The sequence below is a fragment of the Populus nigra genome, chromosome 1 (assembly GCF_951802175.1).
Source record: "Populus nigra chromosome 1, ddPopNigr1.1, whole genome shotgun sequence".
In the NCBI taxonomy this organism is placed as follows: domain Eukaryota; kingdom Viridiplantae; phylum Streptophyta; class Magnoliopsida; order Malpighiales; family Salicaceae; genus Populus; species Populus nigra.
Window position 1 is genome coordinate 5,476,047 of NC_084852.1, and position 18,692 is coordinate 5,494,738.

The 18,692-nt window shown below is 38.7% G+C and overlaps 2 protein-coding genes and 1 pseudogene across 2 annotated transcripts; 1 reads left to right on the top strand and 2 right to left on the bottom strand.

Moving 5' to 3' along the window:
• Positions 1-980, top strand: LOC133696757 (protein NDR1-like). Its single transcript, XM_062119035.1, has one exon. The coding sequence runs from the start codon at positions 176-178 to the stop codon at positions 803-805; it is 630 nt and encodes a 209-aa protein (XP_061975019.1). The 5' UTR covers positions 1-175; the 3' UTR covers positions 806-980.
• Positions 981-5,428: 4,448 nt separating this feature from the next.
• On the bottom strand, positions 5,429-8,509 carry LOC133677973 (putative multidrug resistance protein; annotated as a pseudogene).
• Positions 8,510-9,070: 561 nt separating this feature from the next.
• Positions 9,071-18,484, bottom strand: LOC133693145 (ABC transporter B family member 15-like). Its single transcript, XM_062114327.1, has 8 exons — positions 18,302-18,484; positions 17,768-17,822; positions 17,500-17,634; positions 13,551-13,606; positions 12,661-13,118; positions 12,014-12,554; positions 9,714-11,668; positions 9,071-9,498 (listed from the first exon to the last, which is right to left on the bottom strand). The coding sequence occupies exons 1-8, from the start codon at positions 18,482-18,484 to the stop codon at positions 9,123-9,125; spliced, it is 3,759 nt and encodes a 1,252-aa protein (XP_061970311.1). The 3' UTR covers positions 9,071-9,122.
• Positions 18,485-18,692: the final 208 nt, after the last annotated feature.

An 18,692-nucleotide genomic window follows, 5' to 3' on the forward strand; every position in this document is an offset into this window, starting at 1 on the left:
GCTACAACGTGCACTGTGTCCCATCAACCCCTGCTTCTCCTTTATAAAGGAGAAAAAACCAGAGACCACAGCTTTAATTATTCTCTTTACGCAAACTAAACAATCTCTCCTTCTTCTTGATCTCCTCCATCGTTCCTTTAAACCCTTTTCAGCCTCACCGGAAAACCACCTCGTCATGCCGGATACCGGTGGAGGTGGCTGTTGTAGGTGCTGTTGTAGCTTCATATTCACTTTAGGGCTGACATCGCTTTTTATGTGGCTCAGCTTACGTACTTCATCACCTGATTGTCTACTTAGAAAATTTTATATTCCTCTTAACCAAACCTCAAACCTTACAACCCTTGAGTTTGAACTTAGGTTTAAAAACACCAACAAAGACAAGGGTGTGTACTATGATCCTATAAACGTTACATTTTTCGACAGTCCAAATAGGTCCCACTTTATTGGGAATTTTACTATACCAAAGTTTTATCAGGGGCATAAAAAGAAGGCTACAAAGAATTTTACCATTCCAAATATTGACCGGAAAGTGGTTGTCCAGGCGATTCCTGCAGGAAATGGGTCGACGACGACGTCTTTCAGGGTGGATTTGGCTACTTCAGTGAGGTACAAGATTCTTATGTTCAAAACTAAGAGGGATAAGATCAGGGTAGGGCTTAATTTTGATGTCAATGGTACCGTTATTAAAGTCAACCCCAAAGATTTAAAGCTCAAGTCTAATGCAAATAAGATTAGGAGCTATTACGGGCAAATGGGAGTTTTTCTTTTTAATTTCTTGGTTTTAGGCTTGCTTGGTTTTTGGTGATTTTTAGATGGCATTATTTCTACTTTCTTGTAGCATGTTTGGATTTTGTGATGATTTTTTTATATATATTTTTATTTCTTGGAAATCCTTTTGTTGCTGTTGTTGTTGTCGTCACTAACAGATTGTATCTGCAATTTATACATGGAAGTTGTGGTTTATTTTTTTAGTATTGAAATCGATTTGACCATATTGTGATGGATTTGCCAGTGATGTATTGAAGCATACAAGTTTCATTTCTGGTGAAAATATTCTGCTACCAGATGCTAATGACAGCTTATAAACATCTCCACCAGTTTTCTTTTAGAATGGTCAGCTTCACGAGCTAATCAATGGTTGGAGTGAGTGCATGCTTTAACTTGTGGGCTGCAGTCCCCTTATTTAGTTTTGAGGTGATGATTACATGAGATGAGAGGGGTTTTTCACAGATCAGAACGAGGGTCTGCATGCTAAGCTTGCTTGATGTTTTTATTTTCTATTCAAGACAATACGGTTTGCTTGATGAATGGTTCACATAGCTGGGAATCATGGTTCTAAAGCAGGCTTTTTATCTTTCCCCATATACAAGTTTTCTTAGACCATATGCTGTTTGTTGGAAAGAAAATTGGTCACCCAAAATGGCTGTTTTCCCCATATAAGCATCTTTTCTATTCGCCTTTTCACCTCATTGTTGGCATTGTTATAAACCTTAACGGATGGGTCATCTTAGCAACTTATTGACTTCATATCTTGGGTTGACTCGCCGGTCTAGGAGTTAACTTGTGACTCAACTCCTTGGCATGTTCGACCCTGGTTGGGTCGTATAACTATGATTGTTGGATCCTGATTTTGAGCAAAAAAAACTCATTTTCTTACTCTTTTAAGCAATGATATGGTAATTTGTGAAAGAAAATAGTTGCGTTGTTGCTTGCATTAGATTCCCTACTCTTCGTTAAAGACAAGATATGGACTTTTGAAGTACAATATGCTGATGATAATGGGAAATGTTTTTCAACAAGCAATTACCAGAGAATTTACGAGGACGTCTCTTGTGCGGCAGACCAGGTCCCCAGCTCTGCTAGGGATATGAAAGTGCTATCTAAAGTGAAAGCATGATAATCCTGTGCATGACTCACTAACGTTAGATCCTGGTAAAACATGAGAGCTGCAATGAACATTTTATGAGCATGTTTGTTGTTTCGATATTAAATTATTATTATTTTGCTTTAATTTTTTTTATTTAGGATTGAGTTGATGTAAAAACTAAATTTTTTTTAAAAAATATATTATTTTTATGTGTTTTTGAAAAGCATCTGCTATCACAAAGAAATTAAAACACTACCTGTCTAGCTTTCAAAGCAGACATGTTAATAATCTTTGTGTTTAATCTAGTCTGGTCTACTGCACCAAGCCAGAGAAAAAAAGTGTATTCTATTCTAAAAGGCCAGACGCAGAGAATAGCAGTTAAGTTGTGCTACTGGGTTTCAAATTTATGTAATCTAGATTTCACTTTCAATCAAGCTGAGTAATGGTGCACTGAAGGTTTTTTTGTTTGTTTGTTTTGGTAGCGAGAATTTGAACAAACAGGGTTGGACTGATAGTTAAAGGATCTGATTTAACGAAGAGCTAGACTTCCAGCATCCCAGTGTAATATCAGAAAGTTAAAAACAAATAAAAATTATGGGCACTAAAACCATCTTCTATTCGTGGGTGCTTTTGTTAATGTGTAACGAAAAACTTGGCTATAAAAAAAAATTGATTGGAGGTGTGAAAAGAGAGAAAAAGGTTCACTGTCATTGTCATGTGGGCTGAGATTCGTATCCTGACATGTGAAAAGAAGACTTTGAATGATCGAGGAAAGCAAGTAATCGGATGTTGGTTTCTAAGTTTTGCCATGGATTAAAGATCGAAACAAGAAGGCACCTGCCATTTTCCTTGCAATTTCACAGACATCATAACCCCTTTCGATCGAAACAAGAAGGCACCTGCCATTTTCCTTGCAATTTCACAGAAATCATAACCCCTTTCGTTGTATTTTTAAGCTGTAGTGCCACGCCTTTTGCTTAATTACTAGCTTTATACCCCCGCGATACCACGGGTTATTTTTTTTATATAAAAAATATTAAAAAAAAATAAAAATCTTGGGTTTTCCTGCAAAGTTATACCAAAAAATCTTAGATTTGACTGCAACGTCTGACCTAAAAGTAATATTTATAATATTAATAATAAAATTAAACTTGTATGACCCAAGTTTAAGTGAGCTTGGATATAACACCGGATCTAAGAATCCTGGATGTGGATCTGGTTATAAGGTCGTGTCATAAAAGTGTGATAATTAAATAGATTAATTAAAAAAACAAAACATAAAAATTAACAGGAAGGAAAAAACTAATGAAAAAAAAGAAAAAAAATTGAATTAATTGGGTCAACCTTTTAAACCAGGTTATCCCGTAAAATCTGGGATATGCGTCATGAAAGTTTGATAACTAAATAAAAAAAATGACGGGTTTACCTAGAATTAACTGGGTTAACCCATCAAACCAAGTTAACTCATCAAGCGCAGGATACGTGTCATGAAAGTATAAAAGTCTGATAATTAAATAGAAAGAAAATTAACTTTAACAAACTAAACTAAATAAAAAAAAATAACTCGTCAAATCAGGTGAACCCATCAAACCCAAGATTCATATCATGAAAATCTGATAACTAAATAAAAAAAATTTAACATTAACAAACTAAATAAAAAAATTCATAAAAAAAATTAAAAAGAAAAAACAAAAGGGAAAAACAATTATATAATATAATACAATATAATAATAATAATTATTATAATTATAATGAAAAAACATGGGGAAAATTTTTTTAAAAAAAAAAGTGGGGAAAGCTAAAGCTAAAGCTAAATTCTCAACCAACTCAATATTGAAAAAATAAATTTAACAAAGATAATTTTAAAAAAAAAAACATGTGGGGAAAACACTGTAGCTAAACAAAAACCATGTAAGGGAAACACTGTAGTAATTCATAGTGTTTTTTTTTAAAAAAATAGCTACAAAGCTAATATCTCAACCAACTCAATATATAAAAAAATAATAATAAAGGCTATCTAAAAAAAAATGAAGAAGTCAATTTTGGGTAAAAGAAATGAAAAACAAATGTACAAAAAAGAAAACAAAAGAGAAAAAAAAACACGTGGGGAAAGCTACAGTGTTTTAAAGAAAAAGGCAAAAAAACTAAATTTTCAACCAGCTCAATAGTAAAAAAATAAAATCAACAAAAATAATTCTGAAAAAAATAAAACAAAAAGAAAAAAAATATGTAAAAAATGACAATTTTGGAAAATAAAAATAAAAATAAAATAAAAAAACATATAGGGAAAGCTAAAGCTAGATTATCAGCCAGCTCAATATTGAAAAAATAAATTCGATAAAGATAATTTTTTAAGAAAATATATGGAGAAACACTACAGCAAAACAAAAACTATGTAGGGAAACACTGTAGTAATTCAATTTTTTTTAAAAAAAAAAACTACAAAGCTAAATTTTCAACCAACTAAATATAAAAAAGTAAAATCTACAAAGACCATTTTGGAAAAAAAAACAAACAAAGAAATCATAAAAAAAAATAATGTATAAGAATATTATAACAATCCATAATGTTTTAAAGAAAAAAACTACATAGTTAAATTTTCAACCAGCTCAATATTTTAAAAAATTTAGCAAAGATAATTTTGAAATAAAAAAATTTAAAAAAACAAAGAAACAAAAAAAAGAAGAAGAAATCAATTTTGGGTAAGAAAAAAAGCATAAAAAAACATGTAAAAAAAAACAAAAGCAAAAGAAAAAAAAACTACTTCTACAGTGAAAAACCTACGCATTTTAGAGTTCTTACCATGCAGGAAATTTCTGGGTACGCCTGTTGATGCACGAGGTTTTAATGTCGAAATTTCTTGGCAATGCAACTTTATTGGGAAATGGTTCATATATATTCATACCCTAGAAGAGGTCATCATCTTTATTTAAAATACACTATCTGCCCCACGAATACTCTCAGTTCTGGGGTAGAATGGCTTGGCTGATAACAATGATCATCATATTTTATTTCAGATTTATTGGAAAAGATATCTTCGAGCTAACATTAGATAGGGTATCGAATTCAAGAGATACTTGAAAGAAGCATATGAAGTAAAAGATGGAATTTCATTGTATTATATAGTGGCTTTATTTAGATGAAAGAAAAGGGAAAAAAAACTGACTTGAAATGGTAATTTCCTGCAATTCTTTCTTTGATGATTACGAGAATGCAATGCAAACTGCGATGAAGTGGAAGTATGAGAAATTTGTGGGTTTTTCGTACACATTTTCTACAAGGAATGAAGCATAGCAGGGTGCTGTCATATGTCATAAGCACGGCAAGAAATGGCATTTAGCTCAAGTGGGAAACATAATTTTCTTCCCATGATCTGATACTAATGATTTCGTTTAATCTTGTTTTAATTAGAAGAATGATTTCTGAGCTTGAGGAGCATGTAGCATGCTAAATTTAAGTTGCGGCACTACGGATTTTCAGACTCTGCTTCAAAAATCTTGCTATTCCTGACAGTAAGCAATCTTTGCATTGTATCATGTAGTTTCCTACAGTGATTCTGCTTCAATGAAAAAGGGAGCTGCCCGTTTGTGGTTCTGTAACAAAGTAGTATGCTCCATCAGGACCTAATGCGAGAAGTTCTTTGTGGCAGCCTTGTTCTGCAACCTTTCCTTTCTTGATAACTGCAACGCAGTTGGATTTCTGATTTGTTGATAGTCTGTGAGCAATAGCTACACACGAGCTGCCAACCATCAACTTCTCAAGTGCCTCTTGAACTAAGCTCTCTGACACACTGTCAAGTGCTGGTTGCCTCGTCCAACAACAGGATTGATAGATCCTTCAGGATTGCACCAGCAAGTGCAAGCCCTTGTTTTTGACCTCCTGATAGCTGAAATCCTCTTTCTCCACAGTAGGTATCATACCCATCTTTCATTCCACTGAAGAAAAGCACAAACAAAAAATTAATAGCTTCCTTTTTGCAGCGTGTTAAATCAAACAAGGCAAAGGATTGTTTTTTTTCCCTGTCAAAGCATGAAACTATGTCTGAAAAATTAGTACTACTCATACGAACATGGCTGAGTAGGATTTTTTATTTTTTTGACTGCAATATACCTGATAAATTCTTGTGCAGTAGCAAGAACTGCAGCCTTTCGTATCTCAGATTCTCTTGCATCCTCTACCATAGGCAATATTTTCACGGATAGTTCCAGCAAACAGTGTTGTTCTTGGCTGACTAGTGCAATATGAGATCCTAGAGTTCTCAAATTGAAGCTGGTTATCTCCTGTAGATCAATAAAAACTGCTCCATTCAAGGAATCATAAAACCTTTCAACAAGTCCAATGATGGTATATTTTCCAGAACCACTTGGCCCCACCAGTGCCACTGTCTTCCCTGCATCAATTTTAAGGTTCAAGACATTGAAGATCATTTGATCTGGTCTTGTTGGATATGCAAAGACATTGTTGAGTTCCACTTGGATGTTTAGCTTTCTCTTGATGTTTGAAGTACCCAACGAGTTATTTGGATCAATCTCACTTTTCCCATCGAGAATTGCAAATACTGCTCGCATGGCATTGCTACCTTTGGATAAATCATTAGTCATGCTTTCAGCTTCTGATGACATAAGCAGTGAAAAGAAGTATAAAAATGCTAGGAAAGGTGCTATGAGGTTGTTAACCCTTCTGTCATGAGCTCCAACCATACCAGTATGTTAGTGTGATAAAAGCTGTGTTAAAAAACTTGGGAGCTAAACAGGCCAAAACCTGAAGTGTTTAACACTTTCTTCTTTGGGACCTCTGAAGGTGGCTTTGAAAAACCTCAACATTCTCTTCTCAGAAGAGAATGCAGCTATAGTTCTGTGGTTAATAACGGCTTCCTTGCTTGTTGGCTTCCTTCCATTTGTGTTTTTTGTGCTTTCCCGGCGATACTTTTCATCAAAACAGTCTTTAATCAATCACAACAAGGGTTATCCTCCATGTGAGAACAAGTCCTAGTGCATATGCAAAGACAGAACCAAAGAAAGTTTGTTCTAGCAATGACATCCTATCCCCAACAAGGGACCGAACAATGCTGGCTTCAGTGGCTAGCCTTGCACAACTTGCTGCACTTGTATTCTCATCATCATCAAACCAACCCATCTCATAAGTCATCAGCTTTGCTTGAAGTTTCTTGCGTACTCTTTTTGTCAACCTCTCACCCATAACTGCAAAATTATAATGTTGAAGGAGGCTGGTGATGAAGTTGAGAGCACCAATAACTACAGAAATCAATGCCGATATGTTGGACTTATTTTTTACAGCAGATTTGTCATTGCGGAAGTATTTTGATACAAGTGATCCCACACAGTAAGCACTAATAGGTTGAATAGCTACAGCACCTATCGCAGCCAAGCATCCAATCAAGGCACGTCCCCATTCAGGTGCGTTCATTGTCAGCAGACGCCATTCAGAAGGGACTGGATAGTTCAGTCTTTTAATTATGTACAAGACCCTATGTTTTCGTGTATTGTTATTATCTCATTATACTGTTATGAAATGCCAGAAGCATCCAGCCATCTAGTAAATTAGCCGGCACTTGGTTCTTCATAAGGTGAACAAGGAATAAAAAAAATAGTCATATTAATATCCGTCGCCCTATGCTTTGGCTCACTATTTATTTTGTCTACATGCTGGTCTACAAACCTGCTAAGAGTCATTATCTCTCACTATTGCTGAAGATATAGACATTAGACATTAAATAAATAATAGTTTGTCCTTGAAGTGATGATTACGAGGTTAGAATCATTCTTTGCGTTTCCATAGTTATGTAGGGGCAGTAACTCGCTATGCTCCCTTTTTCTTGGTTGTTATTTGGTTTCACATTTTGCAAATGTTCTGCAAACAAATTCTGCCAGCAGTTTGTCATCTCCTGCCAATGAAGTAGAAACAAGTAGATTTTCCTCCAATGATTATGTAACAGATCTTTCGTTCCCTTAAAACTAGTTGTTAATTGCTCTTCTTCTATGAAAGAAAAAGAGAAATGTGTATCAGAGAGTTTCATTTATCCAAGACATTGAATATGTCAACTCGGTATGCATTTTTAGATTCTTGTTCTTGTAAGTGATCATTGCATAAGACATTTAGATAAATTCATCTTTCTCAGATTCCATCCATGTGCTGTATACATGACCTTTTCTCACATGTAACAATCAAAATGCTTAAATTTATCCTCTGTCAAAACTTTGCCGAGGATAATGTTTCACAGCATGCAGACAATGATCTAATAGTTTATATTTTGAAGTATTTCTTTGACAGTGATCTTCTTTATTCATGAAGAATAATTATATCAGCATTCACATAGTTTTTATCTTACATATTCCGTATGTTGAGAAACAACTGGTATTTCTCCGGGTGTTAAACTAGGGTTAAAGTGGGTATCAGAACTCACTTTCTGCGAAGAAGGATTAGTATTTTTCCAGGTCTTCTCACCTCAAAATACTCAGAAGACAGAAACCTTCCCTTCATAAAGTTTGAATTACAGGCCTCTGTAATAGCAGTTACTTCCATTTCCATATTCAATGACGAATTCACCTCCGAACATCTGCCAGGATTTTGCACCCTGGCAATCACTAATAATGCAGTGCATAAAAGAGCAAAAAATGGCATTTTATATGCTTCTCATTTCTCTTGCTTAATGCATGCATCTTCTCCGTGAGGGAACTTTGAGCCAACATCACACAAAGGAGTTGAAATAGATCTCTCAAGAATCAATAATTGAATAGAAGCTTCTGTTCCATAAATGGTAGTAAGTAACAAGAATTGATAAGGTAAATGAGGATGCAAGTATCATCATGCGAGCAAATATCAACAGATAAAAAGAAAGATGCAAGTTTTTAATACAAATCATATTGAATATGAACACCAAAATTCTGTACTCTTCATATTTTTTGTTTGGATTACAGGAAGGCCATTGCATAAACTAAGATGTTTAATAGCATCCAAGACGAGATAACTTCCAGCAACGTAAACAGAACCTAGGAAAAGAAGGCATTGCAAGATTAGGCAGGATGTTGTGGCCAAGTCCTGTCAGCTTGCAGAAATACGTACTACAAGTATAAACATTTTAAAATCCCTTTTGCGAGGGAAAGGATCGAGGATCGACAAATGATACCACAAGTGCCAGGGAATAACTTTTGCATAGATAAAGGACCCATTACCCTCCAGGTTATCTCCAGATTATTTGATAGGAAGGAATTCTGAGAAGAACAACCATCCTGCTTCAATGATAAGAGGAGCTTCCACTTTGTATTCTTGTCAGAGAGTAGTACGCTCCTTCACTACCCAATTCCATTAGTTCACTGTGTGAACCTTGTTCCACAACTTTTCCATTCTTGATTACTGAAATGCAGTTGGATTTCTGTATTGTTGACAGCAGATGAGCAATGACTACACATGTTCTGCCAACCATCATCTTCTCAAGTGCCTCTTGAACTAAGCTCTCTGACACACTGTCAAGTGCACTAGTTGCCTCATCCAGCAAGAGGATTGATGGGTCCTTGATTATCGCACGAGCAAGTGCTATCCTTTGCTTTTGACCTCCAGACAACTGAACCCCTCTTTCTCCACAGTAGGTATCATATCCATCTTTCATTCCACTGCAAAAAAGGCACAAATGAAATGGAATGAGAGGTTAATAGCTTCAATTTGCAGATTCTCAGATCAAAACCAGGCAAAGAATATTTACATATTTTGTTAATTTATATCATAATGCGTCCTTAGACAGCTCAATTTTCGCCCTTAAAAGTTATAACCATTACTTCTTTTGGATGGAAAATTAAATCTGTAACATTGACTATAACATCTTTCATACCTGATGAATTCATGTGCATTGGCAAGAACTGCAGCCTTTCGTATCTCAGATTCTCTTGCATCCTCTTTACCATAGGCAATATTTTCACGGATAGTACCAGCAAACAGTGTTGGTTCCTGGCTGACTAATGCAATATGAGATCTCAGCAACCTCAGATTGTAGCTCTTTACGTCCTGTCCATCAATAAAAACTGTTCCTTTCATGGGATCATAAAACCTCTCGATAAGTCCAATGACGGTAGATTTTCCAGAACCACTTGGTCCCACCAGTGCCATTGTCTTCCCTGCATCAATTTTAAGGTTCAAGCCCTTGAAGATCATTTGGTCTGGTCTTGTTGGATATGCAAAGAAGACATTGTTGAACTCTACTTGGCCTCTCAACTTCTTTTTGATGTCCAAAGCACCCCAAGAGTTATTTGGGTCAATCTCGCTTTTCCTGTCTAGGATTGCTAACACCGATCGAATGGCATTCCCTCCTTTCGATAAATCATTGGTCATACTTCCAGCTTCTGCAATGACATAAGCAGAGAAAAGCAGTATCAAAAATGCCTGGAAAAGGTGCTCTGGGGATATTAAACCTTCCGTCAAAAGCCTTCCTCCGTACCAGAAAGCTAGTGCAGTAGAAGCTGTATTAAGAAATTGTGAGCTAAACAGGCCAAAACCTGACAACCAAGAGTGTCTAGCACTCTCCTCTCTGGGACCTCTCAAGGTAGCTCTGAAAAGCCCCAACATTCTCCTCTGAGAAGAGAATGCGGTTATGGTTCTATGGTTAATAACAGCTTCACTTGCCAACTGACTTCCTTCCTTTTGAGCTTTTTGTGCCTTCCCTGCCATGCTTTTCATCAAAACACTCTTTGAATAATAGCTCCCAACAACTAATGGCTGTACTGCAATCATCACAAGGGCTAGCCTCCACGTGAGAATAAGCCCTAGTGTATAAGCAAAGAGAGACCCGAAGAATGCTTGAACCAGCAATGACATTCGGTCCCCAACAAGGGATCGAAACATGTTGGCTTCGGTGGCTAACTTTGCACAAATTGATGCACTTGTGTTCTCGTCATCATCAAACCACCCTATTTCAAAAGTCATCAGCTTTGCTAGCAGTTTCTCACGTACTCTCCTTGTCAACTTTTCTCCCATGACTGCAAAATTGTAGTGTTGGAGAAGACTGGTGATGAAATCTAGAGCAGCAATGCCTAAGAAAACAAGAGACAATTTGTTGGATTTATGCTTGGCGGCGGATTTGTCACTGAGAAAGTAGTTCGATATGAGTGATCCCACACAGTAAGCATTAATAGGTTGAACTGCTCCAGAACCTATTGCCGCCAAGCATCCAATCAAGGCACTTCCCCATTCCGGTGCATTCATTCTCAGCAGACGCCACTGAGAAGGAGCTGGATAATTCAGTTGGTATAAATCATCTTCGAAACTTTCATCTGCGGGATCGTAGATTGAGAAGGAATAAGGGGTGCCCATAGAGAATGCCGGGCTGAAGGGGTTTAACAGTGGAGTGCCTGGAACGCTTCTCCTCACACTCAGTGGGCTTGGCGCAGGACTCATCCTATGGAAGCTATGCCCATCATTGTGATAAGTGAAGTCATTAGAAGCTTCATTTTGTGCTGCCATCTGCAACTGCACCATCCGGAAGTATTCCCCGCCCTGTCCATCATTTTTTTGCATTAGCTGTTCATGTGAACCTGATTCGATTACTCTCCCTGCTTGTAGAACCACAATAAGGTTTGCTGTTCTGATTGTGGAAAGGCGATGCGCAATGGTGATTGTTGTCCTTCCTTTCGATGCCTCATCTATTGCGTCCTGAACTATTCTTTCTGACTGTACATCCAGTGCACTGGTTGCTTCATCAAGAAGCAGGATTTTGGGGTCCCTGATCAGAGCCCTTGCTATGGCAATTCTCTGCTTTTGGCCACCAGATAGTTGGAATCCGAATTGACCAACCTGAGGAATTCATGAAGATGGTGTTTAAATCAGGAACTACTGTAATCAATCTTACGTTCTGACCTTTTCAGACTTCAAGAATTCTAGTTAACTGAATTAAATGCCAAAAATGACAGTGTTGAATAAATGTCTAGGAAATCAAGAACAGCATGTTAACTTAACATACAGAATTTGGGTTAAATGCCTAGAAACAAAATTCATAAATTAATTGTTTTCCATTTTCTTACTAAAGAAACATCTGAGACCTGCTATTAGAATTTCTTTCCATCAATATTTCTATGAAATTCTATTGAAATGAATTCGAGAAATAAATTTTTATTTTAAAAAAGAAAAAAGATAGCTTACTTGAGTTTCATATCCATCTGGTAACTTGGTAATGAAGTCATGAGCATTTGCATCCTTAGCAGCATTTACCACATCGTCCATCGATGCTCCTTCCTTCCCAAACTGTATATTCTCCTTTATAGATGTTGCAAAGAGGACTGGTTCCTGGTTAACCAGACCCATTTGCGATCTCCACCATTTGAGCTGAAGCCTATTTACTTTGTGTCCATCCAAGAGAATTTGTCCTTCGTTGGGGTCATAAAATCTTTGAAGCAATGAAATCACTGTGGATTTTCCAGAACCACTGCCTCCCACAAGACCAACTGTCTTACCAGCTGGAATCGTGAGATTCAAGCCTTGCAAGATTGGTGTATCAGGTCTTGATGGATAATTAAAATATATGTCCTGAAATTGAATTTCTCCTCTTATATATGACAAAGCCTTCCCCTTCTTATCCTCCGAGTCTATACTAGGAGTTCGATCAATCATTTGAACAATACGAGTAGAAGCAGCCATTGCCTCTGTGATGGAAGTTAGATTTGGGAGTGCTCCTAAAACACTCCTGCAATTGCAGAGTAAAAACTATGAGTTCTTGAACTCAAATTAAATCAGTTAGTCTGCTTCAAAGAAATTATCAAAAGAAGAAAATAGAAACAAAATGAACTTACAATCCTCCCATGATGATATTGATTCCAGCTACGAAGATAGAGCCTCCTTTTTCTCCTTTTTCTGTCACCAAATAAGTACCTAACCAAGCCTGAAAAGACCAACCAACATAAATCATTCCCATGCTCCCCATCAACAGTCCCTTTGCGAAACCTTGCTTTATTCCTAATTCCATTGTTTGTTGAAGTGCACGACTGAACTTATCAAGTGTTTGATTCTCTGCTACATATGAATATACAGTTCTTATAGATGAAACAGCTTGTTCGGCTATCCCGCCAGCAACTCCATATGATTCAATCATCTTCATGATCACATCCATCATGAACTTCCCAAATACAAGTCCCGGGATAATGAACATCAATGTGAGAGGAAGAGCTGCCAGTGCAAGCTTCCATGACAGCATGTAAGAAGTCACGAGGCAGAAGACGAAGGTTGACATATATGCAAGGCAGTTGGGTATCTACAAGCAGCATAAGATCAATTTTATAATTTTAATCACAGCATGGAGATGAAGGAAATAGTTTTATCTAGATTACTTATTGCTTATAGTCAGGTCATGCATCAGGGATGGATGCTTGAGCAAGTGACCAAACATTTTATCACTTTTCCTCCAGGCAGAGTCAAAGCCAACAGGCTAACATAAATATGCATGTATTTGGTAGAACATTTTATGCTGTATAATATCAAATTCTCGACTCAAAATGCAGGAAATGTTTTTTTTTTTGGGCCATGCTTGTGAGGTTTGGCACTGTACAAACCTTAAATCTTAACTAATATGTAGTCTCTACCACCAATGTAAAAGCACTTTTGAAGTTGTTTCCATAGGAGTTAATTTCAACGCACAGGCTTATGTGCAAGTGAATTAAAGGAAAGAACAATACTAAACGCAAACCTTGTCGCATATTGCTACTTGGATTGAATTGGCATCATTAGAAATGGTTGAGACAACTTGATGCTGTTGGGAAATTCCGACCGGTGATGTACTGATATTTGCCCATTGGAGGCTTAAGCACACTGACACAATATTTAACGTGGTTCGGCAAAACCGCCTACATCCACGGGAGAGAGTCATTGTATTAGAGATAGAGAAAGAGTTACAATACATACATGTAGAGGAGGAGGATACATCCACTCTACTCAACTCGTCAACTCTCTTGCTGCATTTGCAGCTGCTGCAATGGCAGCAAGGTTGCTGCCATTGCAGCCCCTCACTTTCTCTCTTCTTCTCTACATTTCTTACAACTCTCACTCTCTCATTTTGCTCTCTAATGTATGCCTCTATTTATAGGCATCTATGGCAGCTCATCTTGCTCTTTTGTCATCAATGGTGGCTGCCAAACTTACCAAACTTTGACATTAGCCATTGGTTGTTGGCTGCCACCAACAACCCACCATTGCAGCCATCTTCTTTGACAATGGTGGCTGCTGCAATTGTCAATGGTTGTTGCACATTAATGGCAACCAACCTAACAATCACCCCCTTTGCCATTCATGTGGGGCAACTGTCTTCTTGCTTCTTCAGCACAGGCTTGCATCTTGCAGCTCTTCCAAGCTTACCATTCTGAGAGCGTCTGTGGCCGAGTTTACAGGTACTCGCCAAACCTTTCAATCATCAGAGTTACCAAAGCACACCTTTTCTCACACAAAAGGATCACTACAACCAGATGGTCTGCCACTTCACATCTGAAGAGTGTTAACGCTTGTCTCTGGAACACAACATTCCCCTTCGAGCGTATCAACCATGCTCGGTCCGGAATGATTCATCAAGCCTTACATCAAGGCTTACAACACCCCCTCAAACGGAAATTTCTTTTTTCAAGTGCGACAGTCATTATCTGAGTATCTTAATATGATCACGAGCTCACCACTCTTCCAAGAGTCTACTCATCCAGGAGTTGCGCCTGCCCTCTGTTCCACCCTAGGAACCACGCCTTACTTCTCCGTGAGTCTCTCGCTCTTAGTCGTAAGAGTCCAGGTAGCTCTCCACCTTCACCTATGGGGGCAGCCCATTAAAGGTTGATCCATATATGTCTTCATACTCTGAGTATTACAATGCCATTACCGAGCTCACCACCTTGACAAGAGTCAACTCGTGCTCGGAACCTGCGCATGCCCTTCTGCTTCTTCATAGCAGCCGCGTCTTAATGCTCCACAAGTCACACACTTATTGTCCAAGGCAAATGTCTTCTAGCTCATTGATCTTTAGCATGGGGGCAATATCCATGAAAGTCAATCCTGCATTTGTCTCCATACTCATCATAGCCACTTCATTGGCTATAAACCTGTCCACTCATATCTAGCCATCACATTGGCTCTGGGGTTGTTCTGAACTGGGCCTACATCGTGGCCCACACACCTTCTCCTTAGGTGTCTCCGCTCGTCGTCATGCGGCGGTCTAAACTGGGGCTTCTATCACGGCCCTCACACACCTTCCATCTAAGGTGTCTTCACCTTTCATAGGTGGTCGCATCCTCCTTCAGCTGAGATGCTTCAAAGTGGCTCCAGAATTCTCTACCACCATGTGCACTATGGGAGAGATAGCTGCCACTAATCACATAGAAAGAGAAACTTGCGGTATACTCCTCGCAATCCTCTACCTCGATTTCTATGTTTGGAGCTTCTATGCCTTTCTGCTTGACAGCTCCACCTACACCAACTCTCTTTGGTGTCTTCGCCTTTCGTCATAGGCGGTCGCCTTTTATCACAGGCGTTTGCACCCCCTCAATTAGGTGCCTCTGCAACAGCTCTCTTTCCATCCTTGCATGCATTGGAAAGGTCTTCGCCTGTTGTCTTCATCAAGAGCATAAGAGACTTCCTGTTGTACAAACTTTAACAGTCTTTGCTCTGAGCTTCATCTGGGAACACTTCTTCTCCTTGCACCTGTTGTCTAAAAAATAGTACCTCGTTGGATCCTACGGGTACTCGTGCACAATCTCTGCGTGCCCTCGTGCAATTTATGTTCTCCAGATTTCTCCCTATTCCTTGCTTATGTTTGACAGCAGCTCATCCTATCACAACATCTGTCCAAGTCAAAATAGGGTGCCAATCTTTATCCCCTTTCTATTTCTCTTCCATTATCAGGGTCTTCATCAATTCTCCTCTCGAGAAATCACAGTCACCGAATCTAACTTCTTTGGAGAAATCACCACTTCATCAGATCCTTGAACCTTCGGAACCCAACTGATCTCTTGTGCCGTTATCTTGCTAGTCTTCAACCGTTTCATTACAAACTGCTATATATACGAAAATAGTACCGTATGGATAATCCTTCCACTAAGCAAGTTCCCAGGAAAGATTGGAGGGGTCACACTGGTCCCGCTTAAAACCCAATCTCCTAGACAGAACTTCTCAGGCCATATCTATCCATCGTACTGTCTTTCCGTATATACAACCATTTGCTAGCTTTGTTGCGGCTTTCCTTTACAAGTGATCTGGAATATACTGGTTTAATACATGATTTCTCAACATCTGGCGAGACTACCAGTTCTTAGATTCGTCAAGATTGGTCTTAGTCAATTTCCACTCTTCACCTCAAATTATCCACATGATCAGGTGTCTAGAGTGTCCCAATTTTGCCTTCCCTCAAGGCAATTAAAATTCTCCCCACTTAGCAGTTTTAGCACATGTAATTGGGTAAACATGTGCACCTTCTTCTTCTTCTCTTCAACGACCACCATGATGACCTTCAGATGCCTCCTGATCGGGCAATCTCTCGTTAATAATTCACCACCACCACTTTCGGTCTCAAATCTCAACGATCGGACCGTACCATTGCATCCGGAACGATCAAATTAGCTGGAAACAAGTCTGAAATCGTCCAAATCGCACTTCAGACGGCTAAGATTTGATCAAAAACAATTCTGGCCTGATCAACGGCTCAGATTCAATATCAGATCCGGTTGCACATAGGATCAGCTACACTGAATCCTGTCCCTCGGCTCGCGGCTCGGCTCGGCTCCAATTCGGCTCGGCTCACTCGGCTCGGCTCGCGACTGATGATGTGGCGGGTGGGTCCCACTTTGCTGACGTGGCTGCTGACTGGTCGATGATGTGCCTGTTGACCGTCGCTGAAGTGTCTGCTGACTTTCGCTGACGTGTCTGTTGACTGGCGCTGACGTGTCTGTTGACTGGCGCTGACGTGGCACGCTGACTGGGCAGTCTCTTTGCCGGCCCGTGCGGCCGTTTTCCGACGTCCGATTTTGACGCCGTTTTCACCAGTGGCTTCGTCTCGGCCTCCTCTACATAGTGGTATGGTCAAAACACCATTTTGAGAACTTTCAATTTTGAGCAAAAATCAAACACCACTTTAAACCATCAGCTCTGATACCAATTGTTGGGAAATTCCGACCGGTGATGTACTGATATTTGCCCATTGGAGGCTTAAGCACACTGACACAATATTTAACGTGGTTCGGCAAAACCGCCTACATCCACGGGAGAGAGTCATTGTATTAGAGATAGAGAAAGAGTTACAATACATACATGTAGAGGAGGAGGATACATCCACTCTACTCAACTCGTCAACTCTCTTGCTGCATTTGCAGCTGCTGCAATGGCAGCAAGGTTGCTGCCATTGCAGCCCCTCACTTTCTCTCTTCTTCTCTACATTTCTTACAACTCTCACTCTCTCATTTTGCTCTCTAATGTATGCCTCTATTTATAGGCATCTATGGCAGCTCATCTTGCTCTTTTGTCATCAATGGTGGCTGCCAAACTTACCAAACTTTGACATTAGCCATTGGTTGTTGGCTGCCACCAACAACCCACCATTGCAGCCATCTTCTTTGACAATGGTGGCTGCTGCAATTGTCAATGGTTGTTGCACATTAATGGCAACCAACCTAACAGATGCGTGGTGGAAGAACCAGCTTCTTGGGTGTCAAAGAAACCAACTTCTTGTCTAAGGACAGATTTCAGATATTCCATTCTCATTATAGAAGTTTGTCTCTCAGCAGTTCTTGTCCAACACAGTCCTTCTGCAAAAGTAAAGATCAACCAAAATGCAACAAAGAACAGAATTAGCCTCCCTGTACCTGTTGATAAATGATTTACAATTGAAAATAATGAAACCTGAAAGCAGTTCATTAGATTTACTAATACTGAACTCACCAACAAAAGCAGAAAGTCCAACAGCAATTGCAACATATAGCAGCTTGAGAGAGTACTGACAAGTAGAAATAAAATAAATTCAAATGAGCTATGACAATCAACAATATTAAGAAGGATCCAGATGAATTCTGATGCACTTAAGGTGAAGAACTTCTAAGAGTTTACGCAAGCCTTAGGCATGAATTTACACCAATAACTTTTACATTTCCATTGTGTAGTAGGAAATCATGCATGTATAAGCACTGTGGAGGTAGTTTCTGCGTTGGATGAGCTAATTAATCAATCATTAAGCAGATTACTCTATTTTTTGTTGGATATATAATTTTCAGTTAAAATATATGGAGTCAAAACCTTCCCTCTCAACATATTTTCATGTCTTCAAGACATAGCCCATGCCAAAGTCCTTCATTTAGGTTTTTTCTACTACTGTAGACACATCAAGTAATGTCACTGGTGCAACCTTAACTATAGCAAGAAGGATAAATAGAAGGGATTGCTAGAACAAGATGGTTTCGAGGACTTCAAGATGCTCACCTTGTTCACGGTATCAATAGACACAGATGCACTGGAGCTTCCATATTCATTGATAACATGGCTAAGAACATACATTGTGAGAGGATATTGCAATCCATCTCCAATGCTGCCCAGAACCCCAAAGAACATCAACAGCTTGTCTTTGCTATCAGCATACCGAAACATGCTATCTTTGCCTCCCATTGTCTGTGCTATATCTAGGAGAGCAATGAAACTTTCAACGGTGGACTTAGCTTCATCAATGCTTGAAATATCAAAACATAGATTGCTTTTTATTTGCGTTGTTAAGGAAATAATTAATTATTTGCGTCCCTCTCTCTTGTATCGTTTTATCCGCTATAGTCTTAGGCTAATCCAATGCCAAATGCATTTAGTAAATTTGCCGGCACTT